We start from the raw sequence: 20,709 nt of genomic DNA on the forward strand, positions 1-20,709 counted from the left end.
AGGGCCAGGAGAGGGTGAAGGTGGCAGTGTGGTCCTCATTTGTCCTTCATTTGCTAGGTAATGACTGCCTCAAAGCGAGAAGACAGACTTGGTGAGCAATAACTGGTCTCAAATCTCCAATGTCCTAACTTTGTCCAAGGAATTTGTAGAGCAAAAATGAACTAAGTCACATCCACACGAGACACCTTAAGATACTTGGAGATGTCCCCACATACCCACAAGACTTATTTTGTCCATGCTAGACACCCTCAGTTCCTTTAACTATCCCCCATTTCACTCATTCATTCTTCTCTGGAAAAAAAATTGCCACTCTATTGTTTTTTTCTTGAGCTTTTACTCATGGCAGAAGGTGAAGCAGAAGCTTGCACGTCACATGGTGGGAACAGTAGCGAGAGAGATGTTGGCAGGGGGAGCTGCAACACACTTTCAACCAACCAGGTCTCATAAGAAGTCGTTATGATCAATGTCATCTTAAAATGTGGCACTCAAAATCAAGCACAATTTTCCAAAGACAATCAGATGTAAGGAGAACATGGTAAAATAGCTAACCTTTATTTCTTATGAGTTGAGATTGACTCAGGTGAGCCAAGAAAACACCCTGATGTCACTCTGAGTGTAGCCCCCTTTCTTCTCTTCATTCCCTTCAAATATACTTGGGCCTGAACAAAAATTTTGTTACTGATGACAAGGAGAATTCTGTGGCTAATAATGATTATGACGATTGTCTTAGGCCATTCTTGCATTGCTATAAAGAAATACATGAGACTGGGCAATTTATAAATAAAAGAGATTTAATTGGCTCACGTTTCTGTCTGCAGGCCAGACAGGAAGCATGGCAAAAGCTTCTTCTGCTTGGCTTCTGGGGAGGCCTCAGGGAGCTTTTACTCATGGCGGAAGGTGAAGCAGAAGTTTGCATGTCACATGATGAGATCAGTAGCAAGAGAGAGATGTTGGCGGTGGCAGGTGCCACACACTTTTAAACAACCAGATCTCTTTAGAACTCAAGATCGTGAGGACAACACCAAGACATGAGGGATCACCTCCATGACCCAAACACCTACCACCAGGCCCCACCTCCAACACTGGGTAAATTTCAACGTGAGATTGGAGGGGACTAATATCCAAACTATATCAATGATGGTGTTGATCATGATGAAACTCAAAGCAAACTGTGGGTGACAGGCCCCTTATGGAACTAGCATTAGAACTCAGGAAGTAGGTAATAAGCAGGGTTTTGTTTTGTTTTGTTTTGTTTTCAACAAGAACCATATGTATATGTATATATATGTATATAAATATATGACTTGTTCAGGGACCTGCTGTCCTAATGCCCAAGTTACTTCCTGCTTTAAATCCGATAGCACAAGCTAAGGGTGTTGATGTGGTTTCCAGAGATGCCTAATCTATTCCCACATAATGGCTTATGTTCTGGGAAATTCTGACTCACAGAAAAGACACAGCAGAAAGAAGAACTTAAAAGTCTAACTCCTATATGGCATTTCATTGTTTGTTAAATTGTACCTTTAGGCTTGATGAAAAATAAAATCAATAAAAGATGCTACTTTGAATTTACTTATAGCTACAAGTTGTGGGTTGGTTGATGCAAAGTGATAACCTTTTTTCCTGGAAAAAAAATTATCAAGTATTAGACCATAGTCTTGCAGTCAGAATAGCAGTTAAAACAAGGTAAATAAAAGTTAATAATAAACAGGAGGGTACATAGTTTTGGGGACACATCTGGTTCAGTGCTATAAGATCAGGTTTGGGGCCATTTCTCTTTAGTGTCTCCACTAGTTAATTTAATGTTAGACGTGATAAAAATGAAATTATTTCAAAATTATGAACTAATAAAGGAACATTCTCAGTATTGAAAAGTAGAGGAAATGCCAAATAAAATAATTAGAGACATGGAAAACTAAATGAAACATTAGATAAGAAGTCCTCAAATGTATAATTTAACATAAAAAAAGACAACTGGAGATCAGGTATGCACAGGACATGAAGAGGGAGGTAATTTATTTGTGCAAAGTTCACTAGAGTGATGCTTGAAAGATCTGAATTCTAGTTTTTAATGTCCTCTAAATTAGCCTGGCAAGTCATTGCCTTTCTTGGTCCTCATTTTCTATATTTGTCAAATAAAGGGTTTGAGGGATTAATCCTAATAACTGGGCTCAAATATTCAAATGATTCCATGAAAAAAAAAAACAACAGGAAGAAAAGCAGGAAGGAAAGAAGAAAAGGTGGGAGGGAGAAAGGAAGAGAGGAAGAAAGGGAGTAAGGAAAGAGGGAAGGAAGGAAGAAAGGAAGGAAAGGGAAGGGAAGGGAGGGGACGGGAGGGAGGGAGGAAGGAAGGAAGAGAAGAAGTGAATGAGGAAGGAAAGAAGGAAGGAAGGGAGAGAGGGTAGGAGGTAGAAAGGCAGAGAGGAAGGGAGGGAGGAAGGAAAGAAGAGAGGAAGGAAAGGAAGGAAAGAAGGGAAGGAAGGAAGGATGAGAGGAAAGGAATGAGGAAGGAAGGAAGGAATGAAGGGGGAGAGAGGGTAGAAGGTAGAAAGGAAGAGAGGAAGGGAGGGAGGAAGGAACGAAGGAAAGAACAGAGGAAGGAAAAGAAGGAAAGAAGGAATGAAAGGAAGGAAGGAAGGGAAGGGAAGAGGGAGGGAGGGAGGGAGGGAAGGGAGGAGAAGAACAGGCAGATCCCTGCAGAAAGCCCCACAGTAGTTTGTCTAATTTATGAGTTGTCCAGACACTCTACATCTGCAGAAAAAATCATCCCAGGACACCGGAGAATAAATTCTTGTAAAAAATTGAGCATCCCAGGGCATGTTGTTCATATGCTGAGAATTCTATATTAGACTGTCTGGTAGACTGTTGCACCAACAGGCCTCAATAAATCACACTTTTCAGCATCCATGTCATTGTATGGTCCTCTCCTAATTGACTCTAGACTTAGCCCACATGGCTTGCCTCAGCCAAGAGGACATTGGTACATGTGTTGCTTTTGGGGCTTGTCCTCCTGAAGTGCTGCCACTAAAATGTGAAAATATAAAAAAGGCAGCCTGGACTCCTTGAGAATGAAAGACCACGTGCAGGGAGAGGCCCGATAATTCCAGCCTGTTCCAGCTTCTCGGGGAGCTAGAATGAGACTGAGACCAGGCAAGACCAGCAGAATAACCACTCAGCTGACCCACAGACTCATGAGAAATAGTGCAGTGTTACCATTTAAAGCCACTAGGTTTCGAGTGTTTGTAATGCAGCAAACGATGACTTATCCAAGTTGGAAAGATCAGGCAGACTACTAAAAACTTCTAATTAAGAGAATGTTCCCCAAATCCTAGAGCCTTAAAATTTTATGTGTTCAGCCTCATGCACAATCCCAACTGTCCCTGTGACTCTGTGACTCTGCCCCATGAATTTCTCCTATTCTCATAAGAAGGTATGTGAAGAAGGGGAAGTTAAAATAAACTTTATGATAACCAGTGGAGTTTACCATTAATAAGATGAAGAGACCACAAAATATAATGTCAGGACAACTTTTGGTGTGCAGATTAGATTTCCTTCCAGAACATTCTGTGTTTAGAGAGTTGATGTGGAGGTTTTAGTCATAGACTCAAAGAAGGTGAGCACAAGCAGATACATAAAATGGCCTTCTAATTGAGGCTCCATTTTTCTCCCTTAGTCTCTCCCCATGCCAGCCTTCGTGATGTTTGACTCAATTGACCTTGGGATTTTCTAGGACCCCTGAGGCTGTTCTGGGCTTGGGTAAGTGAGATGGCTGAGTTGGATAACAACAGTCATAGGATTACATAAAAAATTTAGCAGTAGCGTTGATGCAGGATCATGTAGCTTTGTAAGAGGCCCCTAATGTTCTGGAGGGAGATGGTTTCACCAGCCAACAAGGAAATTAGAAATTCAAGCAAAAGAAGGAGACATAATTGTGTTGGTCATAGGCCAGCTCACCTGTTTTGCCTTCAAAGTTCCCATAAGCCCAAATGACAAGATAATGCAGCGGCTGTTTGGTATTGTAGTAGAGGTCTCTACCATATTAACTTAAAGCATGGGAGCTGAAACTGGTTCTGTGGTCTTCCTAGCACTGGCCCCCCTCCCCATTCCTCACTAGTACGGAAGCATTGCAGTTCTATTCATCAATCTATTTTGTATCCTTGTATTAGACCGCTCTTGTCTGGCTATAAAGAAATACCTGAGTCTAGGCAATTTATGACAAAAAGAAGTTTAATTGGCTCAGTGTTCTGCAGGCTTTGCAGGAAGCATGGGGCCAACATCGCTCAGCTTCTGGGGAGGCCTCAGGGGGCTTTTACTCATGGTGGAGGTGAAGTAGGACCACACGCACATTATATAGCAGTGAAAGCAGGATGAAGAGAGAGACAGTGGGGTGATGGGGGAGGTGCCACGCACTTTTAAATGACCAGGTAACGCAAGAACTCACTCACTATCTTGAAGATAGCATCAAGTCATGAGGGATCCGCTCCCATGATCCAAACCAGCCCCCACCTCCAGTATTATCTAAATTATATCAATTTTCTTCCTCCTTTTTATTCCTGTCACTATAATTTAAGCCCTTGTTTTGAACTTGTTCACTTTGCCTTCAATCTCTCCTTGTTCAGATACTGCCAGATTAATCTTTCTAAAATACAGTACTCCCCTCTAAAAGCTCAGCAATAGTGAATGAGAAAAGTATATAATTTTGGTCCTGCTTTCCTGGCTCCCTTCAGTCTAATCTTAAAGAATCCCACTGGCCATATCATTCCTAACTCCTCTTCATCACCCTAGAATCACAGTTCTCTATATAAGGCCATCTTTCTTATCTCTAAGCCTTTGTTCTTAGAATCTCTTTGCCTGGAATGGCTTTGTGTCTCATTTCTGCTTGTCTATGTCAGATTCCTCCTTGAAGACCCATCTGAAATACCACATCCTCCATGAAAACCCTACTGATCCCTCCATGTTGATGTAATCTCTCTTCTCCTGAATGCCCACAACTTCGTCTCTGTGGCCTTTTCGGCACTTATACTTTCTACTTCTTTATTTAAAGCATTATAATTATTTTCATTCACGACATTTTACCCTTTTAGATATTATGCTCACTACCATCAGGGACTGTTTCCTTTCATTTTCCCCCAGCACTAACAGAGGCTTACCACATGTTCGATGAACAAGCAGAAGCAATCATTCGTTTTCCTTTCGTGTGATCAATGGAAATTACACCCCTGTGTGTTCCAAGCATATCATGTGAGTACGAAGAGATGAAAAGCAAGAAGACAAGAAATGCAGGAAGGGAAGGAAGAGGAGAGCCATGTATGGCTTTTTGACTCAAACATTCTAGAAGTAGCACCCTCAATTCTGTCTCTATTGTTTGCCCTAGGAAAAAAAAATTTTATTATAAAAATATATAGCTATTGGCCAGGCACGGTGGCTCATGCCTGTAATCCCAGCACTTTGGGAGGCCAAAGCGTACAGATCTATTGAGCCCATGAGCTCCAGAGCACTTTGGGCAACATGGTGAAACCCCATTTCTACAAAAAGTACAAAAAATTAGCTGGGCATATTGGTACATGCCTGTGGTCCCAGCTACTTGGGAGGCTGAGGTGGGAGGATCATCTGATCTTGGAAAGTTGAGACTGAAGTGAGCCTAGGTTGTGCCACTGCACTCCAGTGGGGAAACAGGAGTGAGACTCTGACTCAAATGAAACAAAACAAAACAAAACTATATATATATACACATACACACACACACACACATATATGTATATGTATATGTGTATGTATATATATGGCTTTTATGAAAGACTATGAAGAATTTAATAAAACATTTCATTCTAACTATAGTATTTGTTAAGTTGGATCAATATAAATTAAAAAGAAAATTATCTTACAAACATTTTCAAACTACTCTAAAGTGTCAAGAGAATTCTACATCCTTCGATTTAGACACTCAGAAATTCATCTTTGTGCAGTCAGTCCTTCATTAGGCATGAGGGGAATATACAATAAATAAAATAAATACACAAGTCATGGTCTAAAGTAATTTACAATCTAGTTGGGGAATCAAGAATAATGAAATGATTGAATAATAATTCAAGACGGCATATTACTAAAATTGTAAGATGAATCATGTAAATACTAATCACTCTGTGTCAGAGTTCTAGAAATGCTGTATTTCAACACAATGGTTACTCAAATCAGTATCACTCACATTTTAGGGATAAAATATATATATATCACTGCATGTAATGAATAATAATTTGAAAAATAATAAAACTTCAAGAGAAAATAAAAATAGGATGGGCATGGTGTCTCAGGCCGGGCACGGTGGCTCACGCCTGTAATCCCAGCACTTTGGGAGGCTGAGGCAGGCGGATCACCTGGGGTCAGGAGTTCGAGACAAGCCTGGCCAATATAGTGAAACCCTGTCTCTACCAACAATACAAAATTCAGCTGGGTGAGGTGGCACACACCTGTAGTCCCAGCTACTCGGGAGGCTGAGGCACGAGGATTGCTTGAACCCAGGAGGCAGAGGTTGCAATGAACCGAGATGGCGCCACTGAATATCAGCCTGGGCGACAGAGCGAGACTCAGTCTCAAAAAAAAGAAAAATAAATAAAATAAAAGCATATGATTCTGTGACAGGATAATAACATGATCTCCATGAGATCACCTCCTCCTTTTATACAGAATAGCATCTCATCTTAGAACACTCAGGCTACAGGAACCATGCCTGAGGTTAAGGTATTCTATAGAACATATTAATAGCTATTAAGTTACAGAGCCACTTAGGCTTAATTTCCAAAAGTGAGCTTACTCAGGTTAATCAGGAAGGCTCTGGCTCTCTCTGGGCTAACCCAAATTTACATGCATTCATTTGTTCAACAAACATATGTTAAGCACTCACTGTATACCATGCACTGAGCTAGGCTCTGGGAACAGAAATATAATGAGGTTAAGTTCCAGCCTTCCTGATACATGCAATGTAACTGGGGAAATGAGGGTGTGCTGGGGACAGCATGGTGTAGCAGAAAGAGCCTTAGACTGCACGTTAGAGGTCTTGAGTCCCAGCCCTGGTTCCCCCACTGCCCAAGTTACTATGTAAACCTAGGCAAGTCATTGATACTCCCTGTACCCAAGCGTCTTTGTGTGTCAATTGAGGATCACAAGGGCCTGCCTCACCAAACATATTATGAGGACAGAAGGAAGTAATAGTCTGAAAGTTCTTTGCAAAGTTAATCTGCACAGATTTATGGTGTCATTATCATTTATAGTTCACTCAGAGGTCTAGAAACAGTATTGGAGCGTTAAGTGTCATGTAAATCTTTAGTCACATGTTTCTTCCTTGGAATCTAACTAGGAAATACTGTCTTAAAAAAAAAAAAAGTAAGATTGGAGTCTTTTGTTCCTGGGCATTTAATGAGACTGTTTATTCAAACAATTTGGAAACTCTGCTTGCCACATACCAAAACTAACAATGAAATTCATACTTTTAAGTTCAGTATTGGGCAGGAATTCTTCTTTCATTAAAGACTCTCAAGATAATTTCTGAAGCCCAGAGGCATTCTTCCTTTCTCTCTTGTGTGAACCATTTCTCTATTAAAAAGAAGTGTGGATTTGAGACTCTACAGGAACGTACTTAAGTGAAGCTCACTTATAAAATCAACTATATTACAGATTTCTTTTAAAAAATCTCCTCCATTCTTTTTATCCTTCTGGTATTGATTCCTCTGTCTCTTCTCATTTTCTTCTTCCTTGTTTTTTTCTTTATATTTCCTCTCTGGGTCAGAATTTGATCTAAAAGAATCACTTGGAATTGTTTGGTTTTCCATCAATACCTTCTTATTGTACTTAAGATGAGTCACACACTGGGTGCGGTGGCTCACACCTGTAATCCAGTGCTCTGGGAGGCTGAGGTAGGAGGATCGCTTGAGGCCAGGAGTTCAAGACCAGGCTGGCCAACATGGCAAAACCCCATCTCTACAAAAAATAAAAAATTAGCCAGGCCTGGTGGCACATGCCTGTGGTCTTAGCTACTTGGGAGGAGCGTTTGAGCTTGGGAGGTTGAGGCTGCAGTGAGCAGTTATCAAGCCACTGCACTCCAGCCTGGGCGATAGGGTAAAACCCAGTCTTAAAAAAAAAAAAAAAAAAAAAGAGTTGTTGCTTTGTTCAGGCTCAAAAGCTTGTGTGTGACTTGCAGGTCTTCAACTCTGAACCCAGGACTGAGAGTAGAAACTGGAGCCGAGTCATCTACACATCCAGCCAGCCATGAACCAGTGCAGCTTTGGAGGTAGCTCCCATCTGCTCTCCATCAAGAGACATAGGTGCTGTCTGTTAGGAGAGAGACCCGATGGTGACTTGCTTCACTTTCACTCCCAAATTCAGTAAGGTAAATGAGCTAGTTAACTTAATGTAGTGTAATAACTATGTAAAGAGATTAGGCATCAGAAAGTCTTTGTTTTAATTCTGTATGCCACTGACTAGTTCTGTGATGTTTAAATTGGTGAATGTGGCAATATAATTTCTATGAATCTAGAACCCTCTCTGTGAAGGGTTCAGGGAGCTACCCTCTTTCATATTTCTCTATTTGTATAGAATGATCTGTCATCTATGGGCCATGCCCTTCCACTAGAAGCTATGCCAGGTGTTGTATACATTTAATTGTCCTTAAAATACCAACACAGCAGTCAAAACCAACTCTGTTTCAAACTTAAACAATGGCACTTATCGAAGAGGCCATAAGCTGGCTCTGATTCAAACATACACTTAGAGGAAGAGGCAAAGTGTCTTACTTTACCAAAGGGCAGAATGCACTTCAACTTCCAGTTAGAGAAATCTGGAGGACACTTGGAGCCATGCATGGGGTGTGTGTGGGAGTGCGCGAGCCTTTGGTGCCAAAGAGGGAAATGCCTTCCTCAGCTAAAGGGCCAGAGGGAATGTCGGGGGTTTCAAAACCAGGAAGAAGTGGAAGGAAGGAAAGAAGTAAAACTTGTGTATGTTGCGCATCCCATAATAAGCCAGACACTGTCATCTTATGCATCTCATTTCATTCCCATCCTATTAAATGACAGTCTGGGTTTGGTGGAAAGTCTATCTCAGACTGAGTTTAGGAACTCACTCAAAAACCAGAATGAAGAAGATGATTATCTAGCCTTATGTATGTTTCAGTAAAGTCCAGGAAGTGCCATTACTACTTTTTCAACATTTCTCATAGCCAATTAACTTTATTTCCATATATTTTAGTGGCTCTCAACCTTGGCCACACATTAGTATCCCCTTGGATGCTTTGAAAAAATGCTGATATCTGCGCTCCATCTCATCCCAATCAAATAACTCCCTGGAGGAGTAGACAAAGAGGCAAATGTTACAAAGAAAATCTCCCTGGGTTATTTTAATATGTACTTGAGAACTGCTGTACTCATTTGCAGAAAATTCCTTATAAAACTAAAAGGGATTTGTGCACTTTTTGCAAAGATTGCCTGTAAGAGAGAAGCTAGGAAATGGAAACCCATTTCTGAATCTGGTCCAAAAAAGAGATGAGATTTGATTTTATGAGTCTAGTAGACTTTATCAAAACTGCCTGGGAAGATCCAAGGAACACCAGAATATTAGAAAAAGTTTGCTTCTGCTCCTTTCTCAGAGCTTTGACCCATAAAAAAGCGCTGGTTACCATAGGCCACTGCAGATGTCCCATATCGTTGGGATAGCGACTGTCCAATTCCACCCATAAGTTTAAGGTGAGCAGTTCTCTGAGACATGGGCTGCTTGTCACTGTATTACAGAAATATAAGAAACCACCGGGCATGGTGGCTTACACCTGTAATCCCAGCACTTTGGGAGGCTGAGGCATGCAGATCACGAGGTCAGGAGATTGAGACCAGCCTGACCAACATGGAGAAATCCTGCCTCTGCTAAAAATACAAAAAATTAGCCAGGCGTGGTGGCACATGCCTGTAGTCTCAGCTACTCTGGAGGCTGAGGCAGGAGAATCACTTGAACCCGGTAGGTGGAGGGTGCAGTGAGCCAAGATCGTGCCACCACACTCCAGCCTGGAGACAGAGCGAGACTCCATCTAAAACATATATATACACACATACATACACACACACACACATATATATACACATACACACACACACACACACACACACACACATATATATATATACACACACACATATGAGAAACCAGAAATGTCTAATTAGCAACTCAGAGTGTGGATTTTAGAGAAAGAACTCCATAAAGGTAACTCTTGGAAAAACATTAAATATTACAGTAATGTAATTGATTCAAAGATGAATGTAAAGACCAATAATTTATCTTGGTGTTTATGAAGATGAAGAAATAAAGGCCCATACAGAACCATACGCAAGTGAAAATAGTTCAAAATCAAATCTAACTGCTCACAGAGAGCTGAAAACACAGCAGACCCTAAATATATTTTTAATGATTGATGAACTGATTAAGATTTATTTTGAGATTTGATCAGTTTTTAGTAAAGTTTAAATGTTTTTGTATTTTTCTTTCATTTGTACGTTACATTCACTCTGGTACAAGTGTATACCTGCTTTAACAGTTAAAAAGTGGTTGAGGTTTCTGATGCTGATCATAAAATATGACAGGAAAAATACTCTATTTTATAAAGAAAACATATGAAGGCAATTTTCATTGTCTGTAGAACTGAAATGAGGATTAATCTTTATCTTAGAAAAAGTGCAAAGTGGCTTATCCTGTCTTTCTGGCAACAATAGGGCTGGCAGTGTTGCACAACTCCAGGGGGCGCCTTACACATAGTGATCTCTGTGCTTGTCCCCTGCCCACCCACAGTTGTACAAGGGCCATGCTATGCCATTTTACTTGACAGCCCTGGGCAGCAGGGCTCCTAAGCAACAGTCCAAAAGGAAGGCCAAGGAACACATCCATTAAAATGTAGGCTATTTGTTTCATGGTATTCATTACCACGAATAAATGACAAATTAAACATATTAGTAACCAATAAATAGATGTTTAGCTTTCTCTTTAAGTTCTGGCAGTGAACGCTGCAGCAGAGCATTCCTGAACACATGTTGGTGCTACCATGTTCCATGTCTGTGACTCGTCAGTGGCCAGCCCCTGTCAGCAGTCTTCCCCACATTCGTCCCTACAACACATCCTAGATCATGGAGGGGGGAAATGTTTTCCTCTGAGAGTACTGGCCCAAAGGGAGGGAAAAAGTAACTGAAGGCCCCACAAGTAATAGGCCATCTGATTTTTTTTAGAGTATTATAAAACATTCTTGGCCAGGCGCAGTGGCTCACACGTGTAACCCAGCACTTTGGGGGGCCAAGGTAGGCAGATCACCTGAGGTAAGGAGTTTGAGACCAGCCTGGCCAACATGGTGAAACTTAGTCTCTACTAAAAAACAAAAACAAAACAAAAACAAAACAAAAACAAAATACAAAGTTAGCCAGTTGTGGTGACAGGTGCCTATAATCCTAGCTACTTGGGAGGCTGAGGCAGGAGAATCACTTGAACTCAGGAGGCCGAGGTTGCAGTGAACCAAGATTGCATCACTGCACTCCAAGCCTGGGCAAAAAGAGAGAAACTCCATCTCAAAAAAAAAAAAAAAAAAAAAAAAAATTCGAATTGTCTACTTTTGAAATTAAGGGAAAAACATCTACCTTTTCTCTTCCAGACCATGCCAATTAAAAGAGGAAATTCCAGGAGTCAGCAGAAAGGAAACAAAAAGAGAAGGTGATAGAGGAGAGGGGAGACCAAGTGAAGAGGATGGAGAAGAAACTATAAAAATAAGAGAAGAAGAAGAGATCATGGCAAATATAGGAAAGAGCCACGAGACAAGAAGGATGGAAATGGGCAGATGAGAGAAAAGGGAAGAGAGTCTGGGTTCTGAGTTGTTTGCATTATTTGTGTACAGCGTGCGTTCCTTTGGGCTGTTAATATTATTTCAAGATAGAAGCGCGAAGGTGTTTCCTTACCTAATCTCTGAAGTGGCAGACCATCATCACTTCTGCCGGGTTCTATTGGTCAAGCATACCAACCTTTACAAAGTGGCAGGGAGCTATGCAAGGATGTGAATACCAGGAGGACGGGATCCCTGGGAATGACTTGGAAGGTAGGTGGCATGGTGGGCAGAACCCACAGCCTAGGGTGAGATGGCAGGAATGTGGAATTACAGTACCTTAATGTGATATGAACTGATCTGAGTGAATGTGTTTGAACACTCACCACATGCCAAGAGCTGTTCTAATCTCTTTGCATGTAGCATCTCATTTAACCCTCTTAACAACTTACCGAGGCAGACACTCTTTATCCAGAGGAGGAAAGTGAGGTACAGAGGTTAGTAGCACAGTGATAAAGCTGTTATAAGGAAGGACTTGCCAGGACCTGGAGAGAGACTGGGTGTGAGGAAGGTAACTGGCTGTCACAGTGTCCTGTGGGATTTTTCCTAACTGATAAACCACCCTGTATGGTTCAACCGATGCATCCATGCAGGGCTAGGATTCATTTTGACCTCGTCATAGTAGCTTTCCAGGGGCCAATCCCACTCCAGCCTAAAGCACCCCATATGCTATCATTTAAACTGCAGTAGGAACTAAGCCTTAGACCAGAAATTCCTCCCTGATGGGATTCCCGGAATTGTTCCTAAATAGCTGGGTCTTATTTCCTGACAATGCTGCCTGCCTCAAGGCTTGATGTAACTCTGCACAGCTTCTGCAGTTTGGAGAGGCAGGGAATGCCATTTTGTGTTTGAATCCAGCAGGTCGGGCTCCTGAAGAGGTCAGGTAGTCCGTGGAGAGGACTACTGGTGTTTACTGTTTATTACATCTCTCCCAACACACCAAATCTGGGGTTCACCAAAGCAGGCGGTTTTCTTCCACATGCTCCTCTAGGATGGAAAATGCCCTCCAGTGGAAATGCCTTTCCACTGTGCTTCTGCTCAATTTTCCTCCAAGATTTCCTCTAACTGTGGACTGCCAGCTCCTCCCTGACGTCTTCAGGCACCAAGCCAACCTGTTCTTGTTGCAATCCTCAAGACTCCTTTCAGCATCTTAACTTTTTCCCCAGTTTTCTTTCATTTTCTCCACCTGTCTGTGTTGACTGCGGTCTCCTTCCTTCCAGCCTTTTCCTTCCTTCATCTTGTCCTACAAAGCCACACGTGTACCGACAAGTGCCAAAGAGTTTGATCATTTACCTAATGTCAACAAAAGAAAAAAAGCTCTAGAGTCGCCTTGGCCTGCAGCACCCAAGCAGAGTGAACAAGTGGGGCCTGCGCACCCTCCTACCCTCCACCTAGCAAGGAACCCCGAGCTCTGAAACGTGGAAAGGCCCAGATCTGCAGATTTAATCTAAGTCCTGCAGTCCCCAAGAGATCACAGACTGCAGATCCCTGTCTCATGAACTAAGAGAGGAGAGGAGCAAGCCTACCCCGGACTACCGCAGCTCGGGGACAGCGCGCGGGTCAGGCGGCCCGAGATGCGCAGGCCACGCAGCCTCGCCGACGAGTGGCCCTGGAGAGCCTCCAGGCGCCCGGGTGGGGCCGCGATTGCGCCCCGCCAGTCACCCCGGCATGTGGGCGCGGCGGGGCGGCGCGGGCGGGACGGCTACAAGAGCTGTTTCGCGTCCGGGCCGGAGTATTTTCTCAGCCCGCCTGCGCCGCTTGAGACGCCTCTGCCTTTCCCTCTCTCCCTTCCCCGACGGCTTCTGGCGGCCAAGTGGATGTGGCGGGTGATCGAGCCACCCTGCCCAGGGGCGCCCAGCACTGGTAGGTGCTGGGGGTGGGGAGAGGCTTTGGGGAGAGTATGCGTGGGGTGGGAGTAGGGGGAAGGGAATTTCCTCGGAGGTTGCATGGGTGCATGGGAGGCGCAGGGGCCAGAGCGGGCGGGCGGAAGCCTCACCCCCGCCTCCACCCCTTCGCGGCGCCCGGGGCGGGCTCAGGTGCGGGGTTGGGCGGCGAGAGCGGCCGCTGCGGGTGTCCGGTGTCCGGTGTCTGGAGCCGCTGGCTAGGTGAGCGGCGGTCCCCGGGGCCTGGGGGCTTGCAGGGGGTGGCGGGGGAACTTCGAGGGAGAGGGTCTGCCGGGGCTGAGGACCTTCGGGGAAGTTCTGGAATCGGGCAGGGACACGCGGCGCGTGCTTCCACCCGCGGGGAGTGCAGGCCCCGGGAGGGTCGGGGCTGGCCTAGAGTTTCTAGACTCCTAGCAGGAGCACGTCCTCGACCTGCGCCTGGAAATCTTCCAGGAGGGAAGTCCCGGGAAACGGTGGCAGCCGGCGCAGCACCCCCGCAGCACGTTCCCCGCGCACCGGCACCCAGGGGCGCCCCCACGTGGGGTCTGGGAGCGCGCGGAGGCCAGTGCAGCGCCGCCTCCCTCGGGCTGCAGCGGCGGGGCTGGCCCAGACCCAGACCGGGTGCCCAGTGCGCTCAGCCAAGCGGCGCCCCTGCCCGCTCCTGGACTCGGGGGTCACGCGGGCACCGGAAGGAGCTACAGTTTGTAGGTTTTCTGAGTTGTCTCTCCCTTCCCAGGGAGCTTAGAGAAGCAGCAAGCGTGGCACCTCCCCCTTTCAAACAGATGCTCCTCATCGCTCCAAAGGCTTTTGTTTGATTGCTGGTTTAATAGAAACAACGACTTGGGTACCATTATTTTAAAATAGTGAATAAATAAGTGGAAAGCATACAGGGGCATAGATTTGGCATATGAGTGGAATTCTCTGTGTATACTAAATCTGTGTGTACAGTAATCTCAAATTTCTGAAGAATAGTATATATTTACAAACTGCTGTCATCTCTGGTAATTTGTTTCATCCTCAAAAACAGCCCTTTTGCTGGTAGATGAATAAGATAAAGTTTCAATAAGAAAACAAAGTTGGACCACAGCGCTGGCTGTTTTAAAAGAATTAGAATTCAAACTGTATTGTTAATGTTATAGTTACACTGTCCATACCACAATACTTTTATTTTTATTTTATTAGGTCGGTGCAAAAGTAATTGCGGTTTTTACGTAAAAAACCGCAGTTACTTTTTTTTTTGGCCATATAAAACACAATAACTTTTGCACCGACCTAATGTTTTTAATTTTTGAGACAGGGTCTCCTTCTGTCACCCAGGCTGTGGTGCAGTGGTGCGATCTCGGCTCACCGTAGCCTCAAACTCTCCAACTCAAGAGATCCTCCCACCTCAACCTCCCAAATAGGTAGGACTATAGGTGCGGGCCACCACGCCTGGCTAATTTTTATACTTTATATAGAGACGGAGTTTTGCCATGTTGCCCAAGCTGGTCTTGAACTCCTGAGCTCCAGCAATCCACCCATGTCCACCTCCCAAAGTGTTGGGATTACATGTAGAACCACTGTGCCCGCCTACTATTTTTACGATTTAGCCTGTATCTAAGGCCTTTTAAAATTGTATTTTGTTTAGGTCTCAGAGTTATTCAAAAGACAGTTGTATTGTAGAACAGTGTGAAGGTGTGAGAATCAGGCCAAATCTATGGTATCATGGAAAACAACGGATTCTCTGACCTTTTAGCAATTGGTGTTCAGAATAAATAGCAGGTGTGGGCTTGTTGCTTATCATTTCTCTCTTTTAAGAAAGGGGCTGTGTTAGCTGAGCTATTCCTTTGTTGGATCTTGAATAACCGGAGGTTTGCTGCCCTTGATATAGTATGGGAAAGTCCTCTGAGTTTGAATCAGTATCAGCAATGATTACTTCCTTGTCAGGGAGTGAAAGTGGGAAAGCCCTAGTTAGTTAATTTCCTGATTTCTATTTCTTCTACCCTGGCTCCACCAGGCTCCTTCGCTTCACAGTAGATTATGTCAGATACCCACAGATTAGAAGTCACAGACTGAACCAGTCCTCATTTCACAGATGAGGAAACTGAGTCCCAAGGAGGTGAGGTGACAGCGCAGAGTCACACCACTCACTAGAGGCGGAGCTGGGAGTTGAGGCTGGAGTGCCTCTGGGTGTCTTGGGTGTACTGTGCTGAGCTTGAGTTGGGGTCTGAGAAAGCCTTGGAGTGGGGTTTAGGGGTTGGGAGTTAGAGGGTGAGGGGTACAGGTGATTTACACCAGTACCATTCAGCAGCGGCAGAATGGCCACATCGTCAACGGCCTGACCACAGATAGTTGTCGGCTGGGTCCCCCAAGTATTCTTGGAGGCACAAGGAAGCCAGTGTCTTTCCTTCAAGATGAACTAGTTAATTTTAATGTTAGAAATCCACGTTTGCTATAAAAAGTAAAACAAAACAACATAAAAATGGAAATAATGTGAGAATTTCATCACAGAGGTGCCATGAACCTCCTTGCACATGTGAGAGGCTGTGCTTTTTGTGCTGTTCTTAGTGTTTGTTTGGAAGGGGAAATTGTAGAGACGAAGTGGATGACTAAGTGCAAGGGGAAATGGGACTAAGTGTCTGGTGAATACGTGGGTAAACAATGTCCACACCTGGGCCAGTGTGACAGTCGGTTCCTTGCTGTCCTTCCTGGCTGGGGTGTGTGCACCTGGCCTCCCCTAAGCTTAGCTACAGTTGACCAGGAGGAGGCTTCTGCCCTGTGTCAAGCACCATCAGTTCAGCGTTTCTGTTGCTGCAGGAATTTGCTGGCTTCCATTCTGAAATTTCATACATGGCACCACATCCTGCTGTTCTGATTCTGGGCACACAAATAAACTCACAAAAAGGCCTCTGTGTTGTGTATTACAGTGAAGCTGAGTTAGAGCTGGACTGCCCGGCTCTGCCGCTTACCAGCTGCTGACCTGTGCTCTATCTTTCTAATCTGTGAGATGGGCATAGTGATGGGCTGGACTCCAAGGGTTATTGTGAAGATTAAGTGAGTTAACACATGTAGAGTGCTTGATTAAGATGGTGCCTGGTACAAGAAGTGTTAGCTGTGTTATCAGGAATATGCAGGGCGGGGGAGACTGGAGGAATGTGACTTTGACACTTTAAGGGTTTTAGATTCTAGGATCTACCCATGCCTTGAATAGGATTCGCCGCATTCAAAATGGGGAACACAGCAGAAGTCTCAACCCCAGCTGAACTGTTCATCTTCTGCTGTGTGTGATTTCTGCGAAAACCAACCATTGAACATAAGGACATTTACTGGAATGTCAAGGAGTCATTCTGTCTCCTTTCTTACCACTTTATCTTGGAGCTTGTGGATTTCATTGGCTCCACCCTTTGAGAAGCTGCTAGAAACAAAAAGTCAAAAGTCAAGAAATCTTGACAAGACATCCATTTTTTTTTTTTTTTTTTTTTGGCTGTTCAAGCCTTTAAGGGTATCTCAATGCAAAATACAAAGTTGGCAAGTGGATCTGGGAAGGGCGTGATATTACTTTTAGTCCTTTAAAATTTTTCTCTTAATGTTTGGTTCCATTTGGATTCTGGTAGTTGAATGCTGCCGAGATGATAGGTTGCAGTCAGTAGGGATAGGTGTAGTTTCATCAAGGGCCTGGCTTCACAATGAACAGTCAGCGAATCTAAGAGCTGAGTATGCACACCACTCTGTGGTAGCCTAGCTGTTGAGCGTGCTTGTCTCAAAAGACAGGTGTAAATCAAGGAACTACTTTGCACGGAAGAGGAGGAAGACGGGAAGCTGAAGGAGGCCCCCAGGTGATGAGAGGGGCATTACAAATCTAACTGTATCAATGACAAGGTGAACGAAGAGAAACCAACAACACTACGATGGCCATAATATAGCTAAGTGACTTGTCTGAAGTTTAAGACTGTTTGAACATAGTATGGAGAAACAACGTATTTGAGAGCACATGGCAAGGTGGTAAGATTATTGAGGTGTTATTATAAATAACAAATTATTGGTCAATTTCTTTTTTTTCTCTTTTTTTATTTTTGAGACAGAGTCTTCCTCTGTTGCCCAGGCTGGAGTGTAGTGGCGCGATCTCGGCTCACTGCAACCTCTGCCTCCTAGGTTCAAGCGATCTCCTCTCTCAGCCTCTTGAGTAGCTGGGATTACAGGCACCCACCACCATGCCCAGCTAATTTCTGTATTTTTTGTTTTTTTAGTAGAGATGTTGGTCAGACTGGTCAGACTGGTCTCGAACTCCTGACCTCGTGATCCGCCCTCTTTGGCTTCCCAAAGTGCTGGGATTACAGGCGTGAGCCACCCCGCCTGGCCTATTGGTCAATTTCTTAGGACACATGTGATTCTGAAAAGTTGTAGTAAGTTTTTTTTCTTGTATCTTATTACATCGAATCCAAAGTCTTTTGTTTTCCAGAATAGAAATATTTACATAGTTTCCTGCTGATTACAAAAGTATGATGGTTTATGAGACTTAGAAATTGTTTAAAAATAGAGAGAGAGAGAGAAAGTATGACAGTGTGGTAATATTTTTAAGCCAATATTTTAAAATAGAAATGTGGAAAGTAGAATGAAACCTCAGTAGGATTTCCAACCCCAGGAGGACTTCTAGGAGGCCACTGTGCACTCTCGCTTTATGGTTTCTCTTTCAAGGAGCCATGCGGTAAAGTCATATAAATCAAGGATCCTTTGTTATGAACCTAATGACCTCTTCATCCCCCTAGTTTATCTGGTCTGTCCATTTAGATTTTATTAAACTAGGTTATCTGGAAAAAGCACACCTAAAACTCGGTGACCTTCCAGAATGTAGATGGATGTTCTCTCTTGCACCTGCCCTGATTTTCATGGCTCTAGTAGGTTATCTGGAAATTACATTATCCTTTTGTGAAGAGGAAAGTACATACTTTTGTTTATTTAATGCTACTTTTTAGGGAAATTGCAGAAAATGCATGGTGGTCTAGTTTTTATTTCTTCCTTTTTCTTCCTTGAGCATGGCTCTATTTTGGTTTGGTTTGGAATTAGTTACTCTGTGACATATCAAAAGTGGTATTTTCTTTTGAAATAGGTACTTTGCAGAGAGCCTTTTAATTTCTTCCTGTGACTTTTTTTTTTCTTTCTTTTTTCAGCCACACAGTTGGTGGTTTGTTAGGCTCTGGGGTAATAATGTGTTTGCTTAGTTGGGAGCTGGACAAACCTCTGTGAACTTTTTTTGTTTGCCTGAGATTGACCTGTATAAAGTTAGGGTTTGTTTTCTTTTTTTTTTTGACAGAGTATCTTTAGAAATTACAGGATAGAGGTTATACAAACTCTTAACAAAGTGTGCCTCAGGTTTTCTTCTTCTCTTTTCTCTCTGAACTGAAAAGTGATACTGTGTTTCCTCCTAGCTTTTTTTTTAAAACCTGTCCTAGCCAGTGTCCACACATTTTAACACGCTGCCTGAATGCGGGCTCTTTCTCTCTGCAGGTTCAGTGAACAGCATTTTGGACAGGACATTTGGTGCCAGGTCTGAGAAGCCAGTTTGCTGAATTATTGTCCCAGTCAGCCAGGATTGTGAGCTGTTTGGGAAGTTTCGTGGAAACGCCCAAGTGCCAGCACAGGTGGAGGGACACCTGGAGGCCAGTTTCAGGAACTTTTGCCACAAGTATAAAAGACTTCAGAACTGCAAAGATGCTGAAACAGATACTGTCGGAGATGTACATAGATCCTGATCTACTGGCAGAGCTCAGCGAAGAACAGAAACAGATCCTGTTCTTCAAGATGAGAGAGGAACAGATCCGACGATGGAAAGAAAGAGAAGCAGTTATGGAAAGAAAGGAGTCCCTGCCAGTGAAACCCAGACCAAAGAAAGGTAAACTTATCCACGTTTCTTCTGTGGATGTGTTGGTAGAACAGCTCCTGGCTTGCTTTGACAATTTCACACTAGTCACAAGCAAAGCAGGTGCAAGTTCCAGTTTGGTAGATGAATCCTAAATGTTATTGAGAATCTAATAGTGCAGTATGTCCACCTGAAGTCTACACACACATACAGCATTCACCATGGAGTTGCACGGCTATGAGGAAATCTTTTACTTGAAACCAGACTAACCTGAAGCTGTATTTAAAAGTCACCTATGAGGTTTGATTTGAGGGGTATTAAGAAAGGTTTCTATCTCCTTTATTGTTACTGGTTCCTAATATTCTACTACTAGAACACAAAGTTCTTGTATCAATATATTTATAGCAATTGTGTTTGCATTTCTTAGACCTCAGAGATTTTTCTTTGAGGTATCTTTTTAGGGAACACCTCCTCTTAAAGTGTAAGGAACTGCTATAAGGAAAAAAATCATAATACTATCTTTTTTTAGTGTGAATGAGTTTCTCAGATGTAAACTTTTCCTCATTATCAAAGGAATCTCTGGTAGTTTGAGAGGGTTCTTTTGAGACCATGGGGGAGGAAATCTTTGTACATTAAGACTTAAAGCAGACAAGGTGCAGTGGCTCATGCCTGTCATTGCAGCACTTTGGGTGGCCGAGGTAGGAGGATCACTTGAGTCCAGGAGTTCTGACCAGCCTGGAAATATAGTGAGACCTTTTCTTTAGGAAAAATAAAAAATTAGCTGGGCATGGTGGTACATGCCTATAGTCCCAACTGCTTGGGAGGCTGAGGTGGTATAATTGCTTGAGCTCAGGAGATCGAGGCCACACTGAACTGAAATCACACCTCTGCACTCCACCCTGGGTGACAGAGTGAGACTGTGTGTCAAAAAAAAAAAAAAAAAAAAAAGACGTAAAGCATATACACATATAGACACAGAAAAATACACATTGTCCACCCTCCTCACTCCGTTCTCACTAACCCCCACACCCCCGCCTTGCTGTTTACATGCGAAGTCTGTCATGGGTGAATACCAAAGTTGTGAAAACACAGCACAC

The 20,709-nt window shown here is 43.5% G+C and overlaps 1 protein-coding gene across 4 annotated transcripts in view; it reads left to right on the forward strand.

Moving 5' to 3' along the window:
* The first annotated feature begins 13,540 nt into the window (after positions 1-13,540).
* Positions 13,541-20,709, forward strand: part of SH2D4A (SH2 domain containing 4A) — an 80,629-nt gene continuing 73,460 nt past the window's right edge. The window contains exons 1-2 of one of the 4 annotated variants that reach the window (XM_016959172.4): positions 13,541-13,756; positions 19,261-19,645. In XM_016959172.4, coding sequence (XP_016814661.2) covers positions 19,465-19,645 — 181 coding nt within the window. In that variant the 5' untranslated portion in view covers positions 13,541-13,756; positions 19,261-19,464. Of the gene's footprint in view, positions 13,757-13,927; positions 13,999-19,260; positions 19,646-20,709 lie in introns of those variants that run through there. The other 3 variants (XM_009454900.5, XM_009454899.5, XM_054656581.2) reach the window with 3 other exon arrangements.

The sequence above is a fragment of the Pan troglodytes genome, chromosome 7 (assembly GCF_028858775.2).
Source record: "Pan troglodytes isolate AG18354 chromosome 7, NHGRI_mPanTro3-v2.0_pri, whole genome shotgun sequence".
Lineage (NCBI taxonomy): Eukaryota > Metazoa > Chordata > Mammalia > Primates > Hominidae > Pan > Pan troglodytes.